This window comes from Oryzias latipes, chromosome 5 (assembly GCF_002234675.1).
Source record: "Oryzias latipes chromosome 5, ASM223467v1".
Classification (NCBI taxonomy): Eukaryota; Metazoa; Chordata; class Actinopteri; order Beloniformes; family Adrianichthyidae; genus Oryzias; species Oryzias latipes.
The window spans coordinates 28,358,322-28,373,343 of NC_019863.2; the positions used below are offsets into that span (position 1 = coordinate 28,358,322).

At 42.4% G+C, this 15,022-nt stretch overlaps 1 protein-coding gene across 3 annotated transcripts in view; it reads left to right on the forward strand.

Moving 5' to 3' along the window:
* The window catches only part of foxp4 (forkhead box P4), an 86,333-nt gene that overhangs the window by 64,357 nt on the left and 6,954 nt on the right, over positions 1-15,022 (forward strand). For 2 of the 3 annotated variants that reach the window (XM_023954651.1, XM_020702951.2), the window contains 10 exons: positions 1,779-1,917; positions 4,370-4,571; positions 5,004-5,102; positions 6,377-6,475; positions 8,785-8,872; positions 9,673-9,756; positions 11,275-11,500; positions 11,657-11,733; positions 11,826-11,927; positions 14,723-14,844. In XM_023954651.1, coding sequence (XP_023810419.1) covers positions 1,779-1,917; positions 4,370-4,571; positions 5,004-5,102; positions 6,377-6,475; positions 8,785-8,872; positions 9,673-9,756; positions 11,275-11,500; positions 11,657-11,733; positions 11,826-11,927; positions 14,723-14,844 — 1,238 coding nt within the window. Of the gene's footprint in view, positions 1-1,778; positions 1,918-4,369; positions 4,572-5,003; positions 5,103-6,376; positions 6,476-8,784; positions 8,873-9,672; positions 9,757-11,274; positions 11,501-11,656; positions 11,734-11,825; positions 11,928-14,722; positions 14,845-15,022 lie in introns of those variants that run through there. The other variant, NM_001160466.1, reaches the window with a different exon arrangement.

Genomic DNA, 15,022 nt, shown 5'->3' on the forward strand with positions numbered 1-15,022 from the left:
GGTCTTTGAGTTCTAACTAAACGGCAGATCAGAAAAGCCGAAAACAATCATTTGTGACACGATGCCGCTCTGTGTGGAAGCAAAATTATAGTTTTCTGATTTATTGTTTAAGCAAATCATATTTGTGCTGAAGTAGTGTTCCCTGTCACAAACCCACATGCACACTGCCACGACCATCTTTGTCTTCGCACACAGTCTGAGAGGAAGTGACCTATTTTTTCCTACCTTTGAGTTCTTCTCTTCTGAAATAGTTCCAGATTTACACATTCCCCCTTGCTAACAGTTTTCTGTCATAAAATAAAGTGCATCCACCTCAAGAGTTTTGCCTTGTCAAGTTTGGATGGAAAATGTAAATATTTCAACACAAAAATGGGTCTATTCCTCAATGGACCTCAAGAAACATCTTAATTTTAGTCACATAGAGCAGTGTTTTTCAATCAGTGTGCCATTATATATGGTCAGGTGAACCGTGGGAAATTACCCATTCACTGATCTAAAAACATTTACCATTGCCAGGATATCAGCTCTGTGTTCATCCAAACAGGCCCTGATAAAACACTGAGTAGTTAGGAATATAAAAGATCGTAAAAGACCTTTTTACCGCGATTTAGCCGCAGCTTTAGCTCAGTTTCCGGAAAAGTCCCGCCCCTTTTACTGTCTCCACCAATAATTCTTGGAGGCTTAATCATACGTCAGTCTGACCAATCAGAAGTGGTTAAAGTCTGCACTTCCTTGTTCGGATTCTGCTCGTAAAGTCTCTCAGTTCCAACGAAAATACCAGCTAAAGCTCGTCTTTAGCAGTGTAACTTTCCACAGAATCCGGTGTCAGACCGTGGAACAAGTGGACAAAAGCATGAAGCTCTGAGAAGCGAGTCTGTCTACCATCGCACTACATCTCCCATGATGCATAGGGTTAAAGTGACAGCGTCTCAGCGTACAATGAGTCCTCCTTGTTAAACGTCTTGAAACCACAATGAACACACATCAAACCGTTTTTAAATCTTCTGGATTAAATCAGAGGTAAACAGTTTAGTTCTCCTTCAAGGTTTGTGTTTATTATCAGCCAAACATCCCAGAGTTTGAAGGGAATAACAACTACCAGGGTACAATTTCAAATAACCTAGTTAAAAAATTATTACGGAAAACTAACTTTTATTACATCTTTAAGAAAAAACAGCTGCAACTTCCAGCTTTTTCTGCCACAATTTTCACACAAATACACATGAGATTGCATTTGTGGGACTGTAGATCAATACAGACTATAGAGTTTATCCATTTTTGGATGCTGGTGTGTTGCAGGATTTTTGTCAAAGATAAAGTGTGCCTTGGCTCAAAAAAGGTTGAAAAACACTGACATAGAGGTTATCAGCTTTTGGCTTGGTTTGTTCTCCATTCGTCCTTTAACTTGATCCCTTCTTCAGGTCATTATGATTTCCCGTTAGGTGTCTTTTCCCTCTAATTTATTTGAATCTAATGCCATACTTTAAAAACTTTGTTTACTAGTATTTTGACATGATAATGATACGGTAAATACAAATTTTTGTCAAAAGTTAAAGGCGGATTTTTTATTTTAATTAAAGAAAAATTAACATTTTTTATTTGAACAAAATTTATAAAAAAAGTGATTTAATTTTTATTTGAATTTATTTTTTAAAACCTGCTTTAACAAAAAAGGGGCCAGCTTGCTGCAGCCAATGAAAAAAAGAATACCATAAAAGTATAAATTACCTTTTTTGACCCTTTATTTTTTGTCTCCCACACTCTTTCCTGCCTAACAGCAGTTAGGCAGTAAGCAGCTGGCCTTCCAGCAGCAGCTGATCCAGATGCAGCAGCTCCAGCAGCAGCACATCCTCAATCTCCAGAGACAAGGCCTGGTTCCAATGCAGCCCACCGCTGCCATGCAGTCTCTGCAGCAAGGTACGTGCACGCACAGAAAGCAGGGATTAGACCTATATGACACAGACGCATCCTGAAAAACAGCGAATGCACACACAAACACACAGATGTATGCCTGTGCCCAGTGCTGCCTGTGAAGCCTGTTAAGTTAATTAGCCCATAAAAGATAAAAGGAAACGTCATTGGTGGATTTGTGGAAAGTACTCATTTGGATAATAGCTAAAATATGCCACTAAGCCCCCTGCTTAGAGATGTGTGGGTGTGCATGTGTGTGTGCACGCATGCATGTTTGTATTTGAGATTAGCCAGACACAAGAACATCATCATTTTGCTTTTGTTGTGGTCACTTGATTTTTTTTTCTACATCTTTCACAGTCCCTTAAATTTGTCAGCAGAGTTTTAGCTGAATAAATGTCGGCTTGTCTGGCCTTCCCCTTTAGTGACCAAGTGCGTGTGTGTTCACATGTGCGCCTTTATAAGCCCACTGCTGTCTGTGCTCTTGCACAGCATTGTTTAACATACACACATGCATGTTATCTCCCTGGCAGAGAATGCCTTAGGGGCTCTAAAGTGCCCATAACATTGCTAAAGCGCTGACTGAGTTGACCAAACAGACCTGTTTCCTTCCCTCTGTCTTTCATCTCTAATCTCTGCTTTTTTTTCCTCTCTTGCACACTCACATGCAAACACACACACACACAAGTGTATGCTGACAGCTAAACTTGGAGAAATTGATGAAGGTTTACAGCTTTTACTTTTGAAAAACTTATACTATCCTAGGTTTTTTGTTAGAGTGAGCAAAACAAATTGAATTTCTGTGACAGAAGGTGCAATTGTTTTAGGAGGATGTGAGTTTTTGAGAGGGTTACAAAAATTTAGCTCTGGCGTCTCCTTCTCACTCTTTTGCTCCCTCTGTATCAGACTGGAATTTCCCTGCAGTGTGAAAGAGCTGGTCCATTGTGATGGCTCAGCCAGGCGTGAGTCGGAGCATTCCTCTGACCAGCCATGCCATACAAACACACAAACACTGGTGCATAAACACTTACACCTACTAACACTTGGACACACTAGTGCTCCACCTTAAAGGGCGACTGTGTTCAGTGTAAGGCGGCTGGTGGTGACACGAGGGGTTTTGTCTTTAATAATGGGACTGAATAACAACGGATTGATTGTTCAATTAAGACAAAAGATTATATATTAATTTCTATATTTTGTCAAACACTTCCCAGTAGGTTTATTTGTTTGCATTTATTGTTTATGGATATAATCCGGATAGAAAATGTCAGGTGCATCATCTTCTTCAAAATGTCAGTCAGTTTGCTTCTAAATGCTTTCAAACTCATAATTCAACACTCATTTTGGCCACTTTTCCGTATAACGTTTTGATTCCTATTTATTTTGAGCTAAATGGGCCCATGTGGTTTGAGTTCTTTTAATATAACAATCTTAAATTACTTTAGCACAATCGTGACCACTGTTTAGTTGGGTTTCATGGATAACGAATGCATGTGTGCACTCAGAAAAATCCACGCACACCCAACTTCATTCTTCCAAAGTGAGAACTTTTGTTTTGGCGGGACCGTTGAAGAATGCAGGCAAAGCAGACATAATATTTGGATTGCTGCGAGGTCTTTGCTAGTGTGTGTTAAAATGTGTATTGTGTGGTGTTTTGTGTGTGCATGCTAAGATACTTTGGGGTAGGCTCTCTCTCTCTTACTCCGAAATTTGACCAGAAAAAACAAATCTGAGACCAGAAGAAGCTTAAAGTCCACAGTGGTTCCTTTCACATGAAAATAGTTACTGATGAACGTTAGCTCTTCCCCTCTGCAGCCATTCTGGCTTGGTGCTAGACGTGCTAGATGTATTTTATTAAGAACAGGTTTTTGTCTAAAGAGTTGTGGGGACAGTTTCTTTGAGAATGATGGGGTTTGTGATCCTGGGGGACTTTGGAAAGGAGAACAACAGGTGCACTGTAAAAACAGGCCCCTTAGAAAGAAGTCAAGAAATCTTACCCCATTGGGAGATTGTCTTTAAACAATACAAAAGAAAATCCAATAGGGTAAGAATTTGGTCTTACTGAAAATTCTTATTTAAAAAAAAATTATAGCCACTAAGATATGTTTTCTCAAACTGATATCATTTTGCCAACCCAAAACACTCTTGATAAAACAGAAATTAAGACCATTTTTCTTGATACAGGAGTATTTTTACTTTCTTAAAATTCAATTTTGGGCGGTCCAACAATTGTGCCTTAAATATTTTTTCAGTTTCAAATATCAAACTCTAAACCATTGATCTTTTCATTATAATAGAAAGTTATATCCAACTACCAAAATACCAGTTTCGTCAATTATTATATTGGTTTTTTTTGGCCAAATTCAGTTTTTGCTTTACTGATCTCCGTGAAAACAAAATTAATTTCTTAATGAGTTCCTTGAAACCATTTTTAATTCATCACTGTGTTTTTCTGCAGCAATGTGCCCATCAGACCTCCAGCAACTGTGGAAAGAAGTTTCGGGGGTGCCAAGCAGTGAGGAGGCCCTAAAACAGGCCGAAGGCCTGGATCTGAGCACCAACAGCTCCAACTCTACCTCAGCCTTCCCCAAAGCTGCCAATGCTCATATTCCTCTGCACAATCTGCCCAACGGACAGAACCACACCCCAAAGAGAGACAGGTATGAAGACTTTATAAAAAAATTAAAAAAAAGAATTTCACTTTCAGCAATGCCCTATTTTGATAGAGAAGTCTCTCCCATTCAAACCGTCCTCTGTACTCCTTCATTTCCACTTAAAAAGCTTCTTGCTGCTCTTTTCTAAACACAAAAATAGTTGAAAAAACACATTTAAGAGCCACATCACATGAAAACAAGGTGTAAATGTCCCACAGCTTATTTAATAGCAGGTGTGTCGAGGTCAGTACATTCTGTCAGTGTGTTGTCAGCCACACTTTGACATGTCAGTATGGTGTGGAAGGGAGGGGAGGAAAAGAGGAGTGTTTATTTTGGAAATGAAGTGTCCAAAGAGGACTTCAAAAAATATTGGACCCCGCCGGGTGTGCTTGTGCTGTGGCTATGTTGGCTGCTTATGGGCTTTTCTCCATCTTTAAGAGCAAGACTGTTTGAGTGGATATCCTCCTTCACCAAGGCAGACAGCCCAGATGACCATGTCCCCCTTTACTCCAAAAACAGCCAGCATCCAAGCAGTCAGTAAGTAGCATAAGCATCCACACACACACACACACATCTATGTGAGCGACAAAAGTACACAGTCTGGATCTCTTCACAACTGAATTGCTGTTTGCACCTGGAGCACCGCCGTTCCTTGAGTTATGACCCCGGTTTGGATTAAAGTTGGTGGAAAGGTGTTGATTGAAAGAAGCTGTCAGTCAAAAAAAGATGTCACTCACTTCCAAATGCAACGTGCTGCTGGTGCTCCAAAGGAGGTGGCTTCAAGGATCACAAAGGGGGCTGCATTTACTGTGTTAGTCTACTGAACTAATGCATGACTTATGTGGAGGAGAGTGCGGTTGCCAGCAGTTTGTCATGTCTGCTGTCTGAGCTGCTTCTGAGTTGACTCAACCACAATGAGCACACGCACATGCAGGCCAAGCGGTCCAGCCTGCACATCTGATCAGGAAGAGGCAGAAGGAGACGGAGAGACATGTTTCCATCTGCAACACAAATGGTTTTTGTTAGGGAACCTTCTGATGTCGATTTGGGAGAATCCCCCTCTCAGTCCACACACTCTCAGGCACAAACACACACATACATATACAGCAAACACACACACACACACAGTCGTGTAAATACATGTGGAGACAGCAGTCATCGGCAAAGTTCCAGGTCTGAACCGCATCTGCTACTGGACCTGCCACACACGCATGCAGAGTTATTGAACCCTGGGTCCAAACCAAACCTAGCCGAGCTTTTCATCGTCTCGCTCGCAAAGAAACACACATACACACTCACACACAAGCGCTTGCAAATTGGAAGAGATACGTGCACAAAACCACACACACAGGCTCACCACAAAAGAACAACCAGCACATGACGGCAACCGCCACCAATCAGTCATGGCTGGTTGGTTCTGTGCCCATTCTCTGTCAACTCCTGAAACAGTAGAACACACACCGCAACTAACACACAAACATCAAAAACCAGGAGCACAAAAGCAGGTCGTGCACTTTAGACTTTGATTCTGAAATTGTTGGACCAACTTCCTCGTGTGGCTGGCTTCTGTGACTGACCCTGCTTTGCTCTATTCTTTTTCTGCTCTTGGCTTTGAAAACTGCACAAACTAATCACAGCTAACCACACCCAGATGCTTTCACTGACTGCTACTGTAAGGCTTAGTTTTATGCATGCACTTGCTGAGATTTTTAGTATATAAATACTTGGATGCTCCCTGTAAGTACAAATTCTGGGTTCTGCACATAATGTCATACTTACATGTGTCTTATTGCTCATGTGTTTCTCCACAGTCATGAAGAACATACCGGCTCTCATCCCCTCTATGGCCATGGAGAGTGTAAATGGCCTGGTTGTGAAGCACTGTGTGAGGACATGGGGCAGTTCATCAAGTGAGTTAACAACAAAAATTAGGTCACAGAAATCTTTTTGTTAGCTTTTCTCGAGACATTTCTCTTTATAAGATCTCTTACCTGTTTGAGGGTTCTAAATTCAGTTTAAAGGTCTGAATTTGAACTTTGTTTCCATTTAGCCAAAATCAAATTACTAAAACAATACACAAAATCTCATATTAACCATGTAAACCATTTTTTTCTGATTTGGATTAGTGGCACAAGCTAAAAATGGAGCCAACGGCAGCGCACCTCTGTGACACACATCGCTAAAGCTCTGCATTTTCTGATTTCCTCTTTTTCTGTTGCAATCTGTTGCATCACATCTGCTGTGAGGCTTGTGCATGTATACACACACGCATGTACAAACACATTGACTTGTCGTATGGGGAAATTCTTTGTTTCTTTTGTGTCTTACACAACCTTGAGTTAATGTGAGTCAATCAAGTCAGCCTTTTGATTTGTTTTTTTTTTCTGGTTTTGTTTTTTCTCCCTTAAGCAACTGCCTTCTCTTGTTCTCATTCCAAACCTGCTTCACTTCACTCCACTCCTCCCTCTGCACGGTGTTACATGCCAGCTTAGAGTCATGGTGCGATGCTGAAGTAATATCTGGCCTTGACATTCTCCCAGCGCTGTCCCACTCAGTGCAGTGGACTTCCCCACAGCCCCAGAGGCCTTTAACGAAGACTTCATCAGCCCACTAATGAAGCTCTAAACAAACTCACTCCCATTATCTATGTGGAGCTATTTGAACAGCGGTGATGTTAATAAGCTGGGGTGATGAAATGCATCTTCGCGTTCATGGTGATGGTGATGGCATCGGACAGTCAGATCAAAGCTTGCAGGCAGGCTGGGAAAGTTTGGAGAGGAAAGCTGTTGTTTGGTGTCTCATTTCACGTAGCCCCAGGGCAGATAGAAGGGAAGGCAAGCGCTGGAGTGAAAGAGTGTGTGTGTGTAAGAAAGAAAGAGATGCAAAAAAAAAAAGGGGGGGGGGGGGTCGAGCTAGAGGCAGCGACAGATAATGCCGTTAGTCCAATGTTCCCTCCCAGCAAGCCTTAGTCATCTCCCCAGGAGGGGAAAAGGGTAAAGCAGAAGAACAGGAAAGGGAGACACTTCACTGTTTCAGGTCTTTCTTCTCTTCTCATTTCTCTGCCCAATGCCCCTCCCTCCTCCCCCTCCGTGTCCTCTGGTATAATACTCTAGCTGTGGTCACCAAAGCTGGGTGTAATGTGGGTTAAAGTCTTGTCTGCCAGCACTTAAAGGAGTAAACAGAGCCTCATTGTCGGGACCCGCTGAAAAAAGAAAAACGCCGCTACCGTTTATGGCCCAGCAATAGAGAGAGAGGGAGCGGGTGCGGGGAGGGCAGATTTCGCTGGAATAAGTGTGAATCATAGGCATTTGGGGAGTTGCGGGGGCAGAAGAGTGGGAAGGGGTGAGTGGACAGAAGTGTAAGTGACGACGAGAGAGCCCAAGGGAGAAAGAGTTACAGACGGAGAGGGGGGCTGAGATCATGTTTTTGTTATTATTATCATACACTTGTGTTGAGCCATCTATCTGCCTAGATTAGCCATGCCATGACATCATTGTTTTTCTTTCATTTCTGGTCTTCGCCTCATGCTGCCAAACTCTTTACTCTCTCAAACAGACACACAGATAAAGCTCACTTCCTTTTCAAACAAACATGAACGGGTTTGCTGCCCAATAAGCAGGCTGGTGAGGTGAAAGAACACACAGAAAGTCTAACAGCAAAGTACGGACGAATGCTGGAGGTTACTCAGCCAGCAGCAACCTGCGAATAACCTTGGTGATGACAGAGGGGAGGTAGGGAGGGGCGCGCTGGGAAAGATCAGGAGGTCCCTGGTCCTCCCACACTGGAGGAAACAAACAGCGCCACCTTTCCCACATACACACTTCTTCATGCAAACACACATGCGAGACACACACCAGTGTTAATAAGTGGAGTGAAGTTTAGCTAACGGGGTCTTAAGATAAGGCTTTGTGCGATAACACATGAGCTCATATCCAGGTGGTTGTCTTGGATCATGGCTCACTGAACACCATTGAAGTATACACTCCAAACACAGCTGTTACCTCCTGCACTAGACTAAATGAACTCCCAAGATTAGGATTTATTTTCACAGCACTGAAACCATTCATAACCCAGCCTAAACAAAAAGCTTAACAGCAGATATTTGTTACTTCTCTTTTGTTCTGTCTGAGCTTTTGAATTGATACAGAAATTAAAATGAAATGTAATGGTAACTTATTTCCCAGAATCCAGATCCTTTACAATTTCCTGTCTCCTCTAGGCACTTGAACAACGAGCACGCCCTGGACGACCGCAGCACTGCTCAGTGTAGAGTCCAGATGCAGGTGGTTCAGCAACTAGAGATACAGGTGGGTTGCTCATTAAAAAGTATTTCATTTTCCTTTTGCTCCCAAACAAAGTCATGAAGAGCCCGTCAATGGCAGCAACTTGTCTAAAGCGGGCTAGAGTTTATGGAAGCAGCGGAGCTTGTAATTTAAGAGGACCAGTCAGCAGGGAAACTGCCTTCGCTGTTCCAATTATAAAGCTGCTCTGGTCACCAGCAAGAAAAAGTGAGGCTACAGAGGGAAATGAGAAAGATGCGAGCTAGAAAGCGTAAGGCCAGGCTGTGAGGAGGCACAGGGGGGCACTGACAGAAACTTACAGAAAGCTTTTAAAACAATATGTGCAGTTTGGATACAATCTGCTACTATAGTTCCAATTGAAGTGAAAAGAGTTTGTTGTGAGGATGGCTTTCAGGAAGCTGCTTCTGGGGGATACACAGTCCCGTGTTTGTGAGGAGAGGGCAGCATTAGGGTTCGCTTTTGTGTTTGGCCGCCGTGGTAAACATCATTTAGCTGAACCCCTGAAGCCACCACCAGGGAACGCAAAGTGACAGAGAGGCAGCTGGTGTCACATCACATCAGGACAGCCGTCCTTCTCTCCTTGACATCTCCTTTCATCCCCGAGCGGTCCGCAGGAAGCCCAGCGCTCCGCCCTGCCACATTTCACCACACTGCAGCCAGGATGCCCGCCGTCTTTCTCATATTTGTACAACAATGTCGTTTTTTTCATGTTTCCACGCTAACAGAAGTTAGCAAAGTCAGACCACTTAAGGTCAAACTTGGTAAGGTAAAACTTTCATTGACATTAACTTCTGTGTGTTCTGCAGCTGGCAAAGGAGAGTGAGCGACTTCAGGCCATGATGACCCACCTGCACATGCGCCCATCTGAGCCAAAGCCTTTTAACCAGCCTGTGAGTACATCCTGGTACCCCAAAGTCCTTATCGACCTTTTTATTAAATAAAGCTGCCGATAACTGATTGATTTTTTACTATTCTTAAGGTTTCATGTGCATTTGCTCCTCTTTAGCTTGATTTGTATGCCCCCTATTGACCAACAAGTGTTACTGTGTGTAGTAGACACCAAAAGGCCTGCTTCTCGTCTCTCGTCTACTTTTCCATTCTCCAGGTTTTTGTCTTGTTTTTCATTTTTCAAAATCTTTCCATGATCCTTTTTAATTCCCAGAAAAATCTACTTTCACATTGTCTCTTTTTTTCTTCCAACAAAGCCTTAAACTGGAGCATTTAACACACTGAATTCACGCCAAGTTACTCTTTTCTAAGCAAATCTGTTTTCTCATCTTGTCTGATAGAAAAAAACCACAGTGTCTCAACACATTTTGAAGAGATTGCTGACTAATGGAATTGAAATTTGATGCGTCTTTTCTGTATGTGTGTGTTTCTACACCGGTTATTGAGGTTGTCATTGGGAATGTAATGAATATTTCATTATTCAGACTGACTAGGAGACTTATTAAAATATGAAGATGTTGAAATTAATTGTCAATTAGAGGTAGAGTGTCTTAATTTGAGGATATAAACGAGTGCAGCCGAGTGGCAGCACATGTGTATGTGTGTGTGTGTGTGTGCATTTGGGTCTTTCTTTGCGTACTTGTGTTCCTGGATGATGTGTAGATAGCAGGGGGATCAGCTGCTATTATCATCTAATAGGAAATCAGGAAGAGGCGTGTTCTGTCACCGCTGGAGACGAGCCTCGGGGTTAGGGATTTGAGAACGAGGGCCAGAGGAGGAGCATCAGGAATAGAAACAAACCGTGGCCTCAATTAACAGCGATCGGCTGTTGCCGTGGTGATGAGGAAAGGGTTGCAGCGTTAATGAAGTACCTGTGTAACAGCCCCCGCCCCCTCCAGGCCCCCTTAAATGGTACAGAGGAGGGTCAGAGTAAAAATGAGGGTTCTCACACATTTTACATATATCTAGTCAACACACAAACACCTATAGGCACACACTCAGTGCTTTTAATTAGTCCTAAACTAGCAGCCCTTTAACGGTTCTCCCGGAGAGACTAGGAGCACTGGTTCTGTGTGTGTGCGGTTTTGTGTGTGCATGTGTGTGCGTGCACATCTCTGCCTAATTGGGCCGAATTGGTCTTTGAAGACTTTGCCACCACAGAGTTCATGTGTGCTTCCATCCTACAAACATGCCGCCGTGCGGTTTTGTTTTTGTAAGCTGGGGGTTAATTGCAGCCAGTTCAGCGTGTGTAAATACATGCGCACGTTCCAAGTGAGTGCACGTGCGGCAAAAGACAGGGTTCTATATTCATAAGAAAGCTGGCATGCACTTCAAAACTCCATTGTCAATGTTTAAAGTGTGTTGTATTGCAGAGTTTTCAATAAACAAAAGAAGTTTGAAAATGAACGACAGAGCCTCTAACTTTGTGAAATATTTGTCCTGTCTCTGTTTCCTCCCAGCTGAACCTGGCTTCCAGTGGCTCTCTTTTAAAGCGGGACAGCGAGGCCTACCCTGAGGGTCTTCCCCACCCCCCCACCTCAGCTGCCACCCCAATCACCCCTCTGCGCCAGGGACCCTCTGTCATCAGCTCTTCCAGCCTGCACACACACTCCCACTCCCACACGCATCCTGTTGGGCCCATACGGAGGCGCAACTCTGACAAGTACTGCACCCCTATCGCCTCAGGTATACTTTAGATTTACTTAACCCTCTTATTCTCTTCTTATTTTAGTCATTGAGTTATGACTGAGCGGTTTTGCTCTCATTGAGCAACCTGATCCGGTTATTTTTACTGTTTGCACTGATTTAAAACACCGTCTCGCTTTCTCTTTTTTTAATCAGAACTTGCTCAGAACTGTGAGTTCTACAAGAATGCGGATGTCAGGCCCCCCTTTACCTACGCCTCTCTTATACGTCATGTGAGTCTCTGCAGTGACGCCACCCTTCCATCTAAGCAGTTCTGTCCTCTAACCTCCTTTTCATCCCACCCTCCCTCCCTCCTCCTTCTCAGGCCATTCTGGAGTCACCAGACAGACAGTTGACTCTGAATGAGATCTACAACTGGTTTACACGAAAGTTTGCCTACTTCAGGAGAAATACAGCCACATGGAAGGTAAATCAAAATCCGATCAGGTCTTTATATCTTTGTAGGTCCAGAAAAGACTTGGTATTCATAACAATTGAAAGTTTTTGCAAGGAAGAGATTTGAAGAAGAAAAAAACTGGGGATTAGGAATAAAGACATCATATGACTCACACCTTTTAAGCTTAATTGCCATTTTGGTTATGTGCCATGTTATGAAGTCCTAAGCAGATGCCAGCTGAGCTTTGTTAGGCCACACATCAGCACCTGCAGTTGACTTCACTTTGAAAAAAATGTACTCAGTTTAAAAGGTCTATTTTAGCACTAGCGTAAAACCATGTGTACACAAATGTAAACAAAGTTAGTTTAATTCCAGAAAACTCTACCTGATCTGACAGTCCCTCTTTCTTTGATTTAAATGTGTCACTGTTGCTTTTTGTGGAGATTTTCATCTCTGTTAGTGTTGGAGCCAAGTCATTATATCACATCAATAATTTTTTTAGCCTTTCAGCTTGGCTAGGACACACAGATGCAAAGCGAAGCATGGTAATCATCACACACCAAAAAACTCCATCTAAAATTGGGTCAAAGACCTCATTTCTTTGAAAACCCTTAGCAATTTGAATGTTAGAAAATTAGGGTGAGAAAATAAAGAGCAAAAGCCTCCTTTTAAAGTGACATCCTTAGTAGGGGGGTGAAGATGATGATGGAAGAAAAGGGGCTGTGAGGGTTAGGGGACAGCTTTGCAGGAATATCTTTACCTCCTCATCTGAATTTTATGAATTTTAACTATTAATGTCTGGTGTCTGCTTCCTATGCCATTCATCTTGAGAAGCCTTAAATGTAGCTGGGCATGGAATTATGTATTTATATAAGAGCTCAGAGAGTCAAATAGTGCCGCAGAGATGTATATCCTTTAATAAGCAGTTATATTTCATGAGGAGAGCAACCGTGTCAGGGAGTGGAAGTCATTGATCAGAGATACAGTGAGGGCAGCAGATGACAAAGAGCAAAAGAAAAGGATTATTGGAAAGGGGGAGTGTTTAAATAGAAACTAGACCCAGATGGATTCAAATTCATTTTATTTTCTGATAATATGGACAAATCTGAGGTGACAAAGGTGTAACTGAGGATCATTTTATTTTTCTAAATTACATCTATTTTTATTTGTGTTTTTTTTAAAGGGGAGTTTTTTCCTCATACTTTGAGTTTTTCTGCTTTGATACACTTAAAAACTTTGCTAAATAGTACAAAGACTTCAGTAAGGTGGGATTTTTCTAGTTTTGTTTAGACAATTACCGAATAATTTATTTATTTTACTGTGTTTTTTTATTTATTTTTTTGCTCTAAAAAGCTACTTTTTCAATTTTTACCCACATCAGACACATTATTTAGGCCCTTCCAAGGAAAATGTTGACATGTTTTTATCAATGCCAGATGTCATTACATCAACTGACTAGCTAAAAACTTCTCTGCCCTTTGAGCAGTTTTCTCGATTTTAGCAGCAAAATGGTTAAAAAATTGCAGATTTTTAAATTACTTTTCAGAGGGGGAAAAATAAATTTTAAAACTAACAAACTTGGAAAAATATCATGAAAAATAAAAATCTTGCAATGTTAAAATAAAACAAAATTAAAAATCACAATCCTTAATTTTTGGTGTCCTCCAAGACAAAATGTAGGAAATAATGGAAATAATAATAATAAGCCCCCTCAAGAAGTCATTTTAATTAGAGTTAAAAATTCTCCTTGCACTCCAGCCAACAAAAATCTAATAGGAAGCTTCTAGAAACAGGACTGATTGTGTTTCTTCTAATTTCACCTGCAGTCGGTCGTAGAAAAAGCCCTGCAGGACACAAAAGCCAACTGACGGCCGTGCATACATTTGCGGCATTAAGACAATAACTTTAAAGTAATGTGGATTTAAATAAAAACATTTATTCTTTTGCCATAATCAGTTCTTTTTCTTAAATTTCTGCTTTCAGTTGCCCCCAACCCACTCCCCACCCATCAGCCCTCCCTCGCCTCCCCTCAGCCAGAGGGAGTGGAGATGAGTGGCACATGTGCTGTGACCCACTGTAAATGACTGCTAATGTTTTAACTGGGAGAATTAGGCTTTCATCACGCAGACAAATGCAAATAGCACTGCAGCAACACCGGAGTCTCCCGCCTGTATGTGTGCGTGCGCACGTGTGTGTGTGTGTGTTTGTAGTGTTCGGGTGGCGGGCGGAGATTGGGGTCAGACTCATTTACAAAACTTAGCATCACGGCTCGGGGGGTTGAGGGGATGTGTGGGGGGGAGGGTTCCTCCGCTGATTATGGTTTGTGTAATTATGTGTGTGTGTTTGTGTGTGTGTGTATCTGCGTGTGTAATTACGGCAAAGAGTGATGCATGCCCGGCCTGTCCCTCCCTCTCAGCTTAGAACAGCGTGTCAGAGAGAATATGCAGGATTTAATTATAGACGAATTAAAATTGGTAATGAAATTGGGCATGAACAAACTACAAATAGCAGATGAAAAGGGAGGCCTGTCCCTGGGGGGCTGAGGCGAAGATAGCGGTGTGCCTGCTTGCTTGCTTGTCTGAGTGCCTATGGATGTGTGTGTTTCCATATGTGTGCTGATGATGACTGATTAGAAACATTTTCAGATAAAATAACCCCTCCAGAGAGCTGCTTCGTTGTATTAGCAGCATGCAGCGAGCTGCAGTAAACTGTCATGTGATTGGTTAATGTTGTGAGTTCTTATCCACAGGTCTCATCCCTGAAAAACATACAAGGAAAGCTGGGGTTTAAGGCCAACCTAAAAATCTCCTTTCCCTGTTTTCCAGAATGCCGTACGCCACAACCTGAGTCTGCACAAGTGCTTTGTTCGTGTTGAGAACGTGAAAGGCGCCGTGTGGACTGTGGATGAAGTCGAATACCAAAAGAGGAGACCACCAAAGATGACCGGGTAAGTGTGCACTCAGTTTTATGTGCAGCTGAAGCTGACTAAAGTGTGCGCTTATACATTTTGGCAATTTGATTGCCTGAATGGAACCAGGAGGCCGAATCCCAAATTATGCAAAACAAGCGAGCGCTGCTGGCTCATGGCGAAAAGTCTGAGCTGTATGTCTGTTTGTCGACACTAT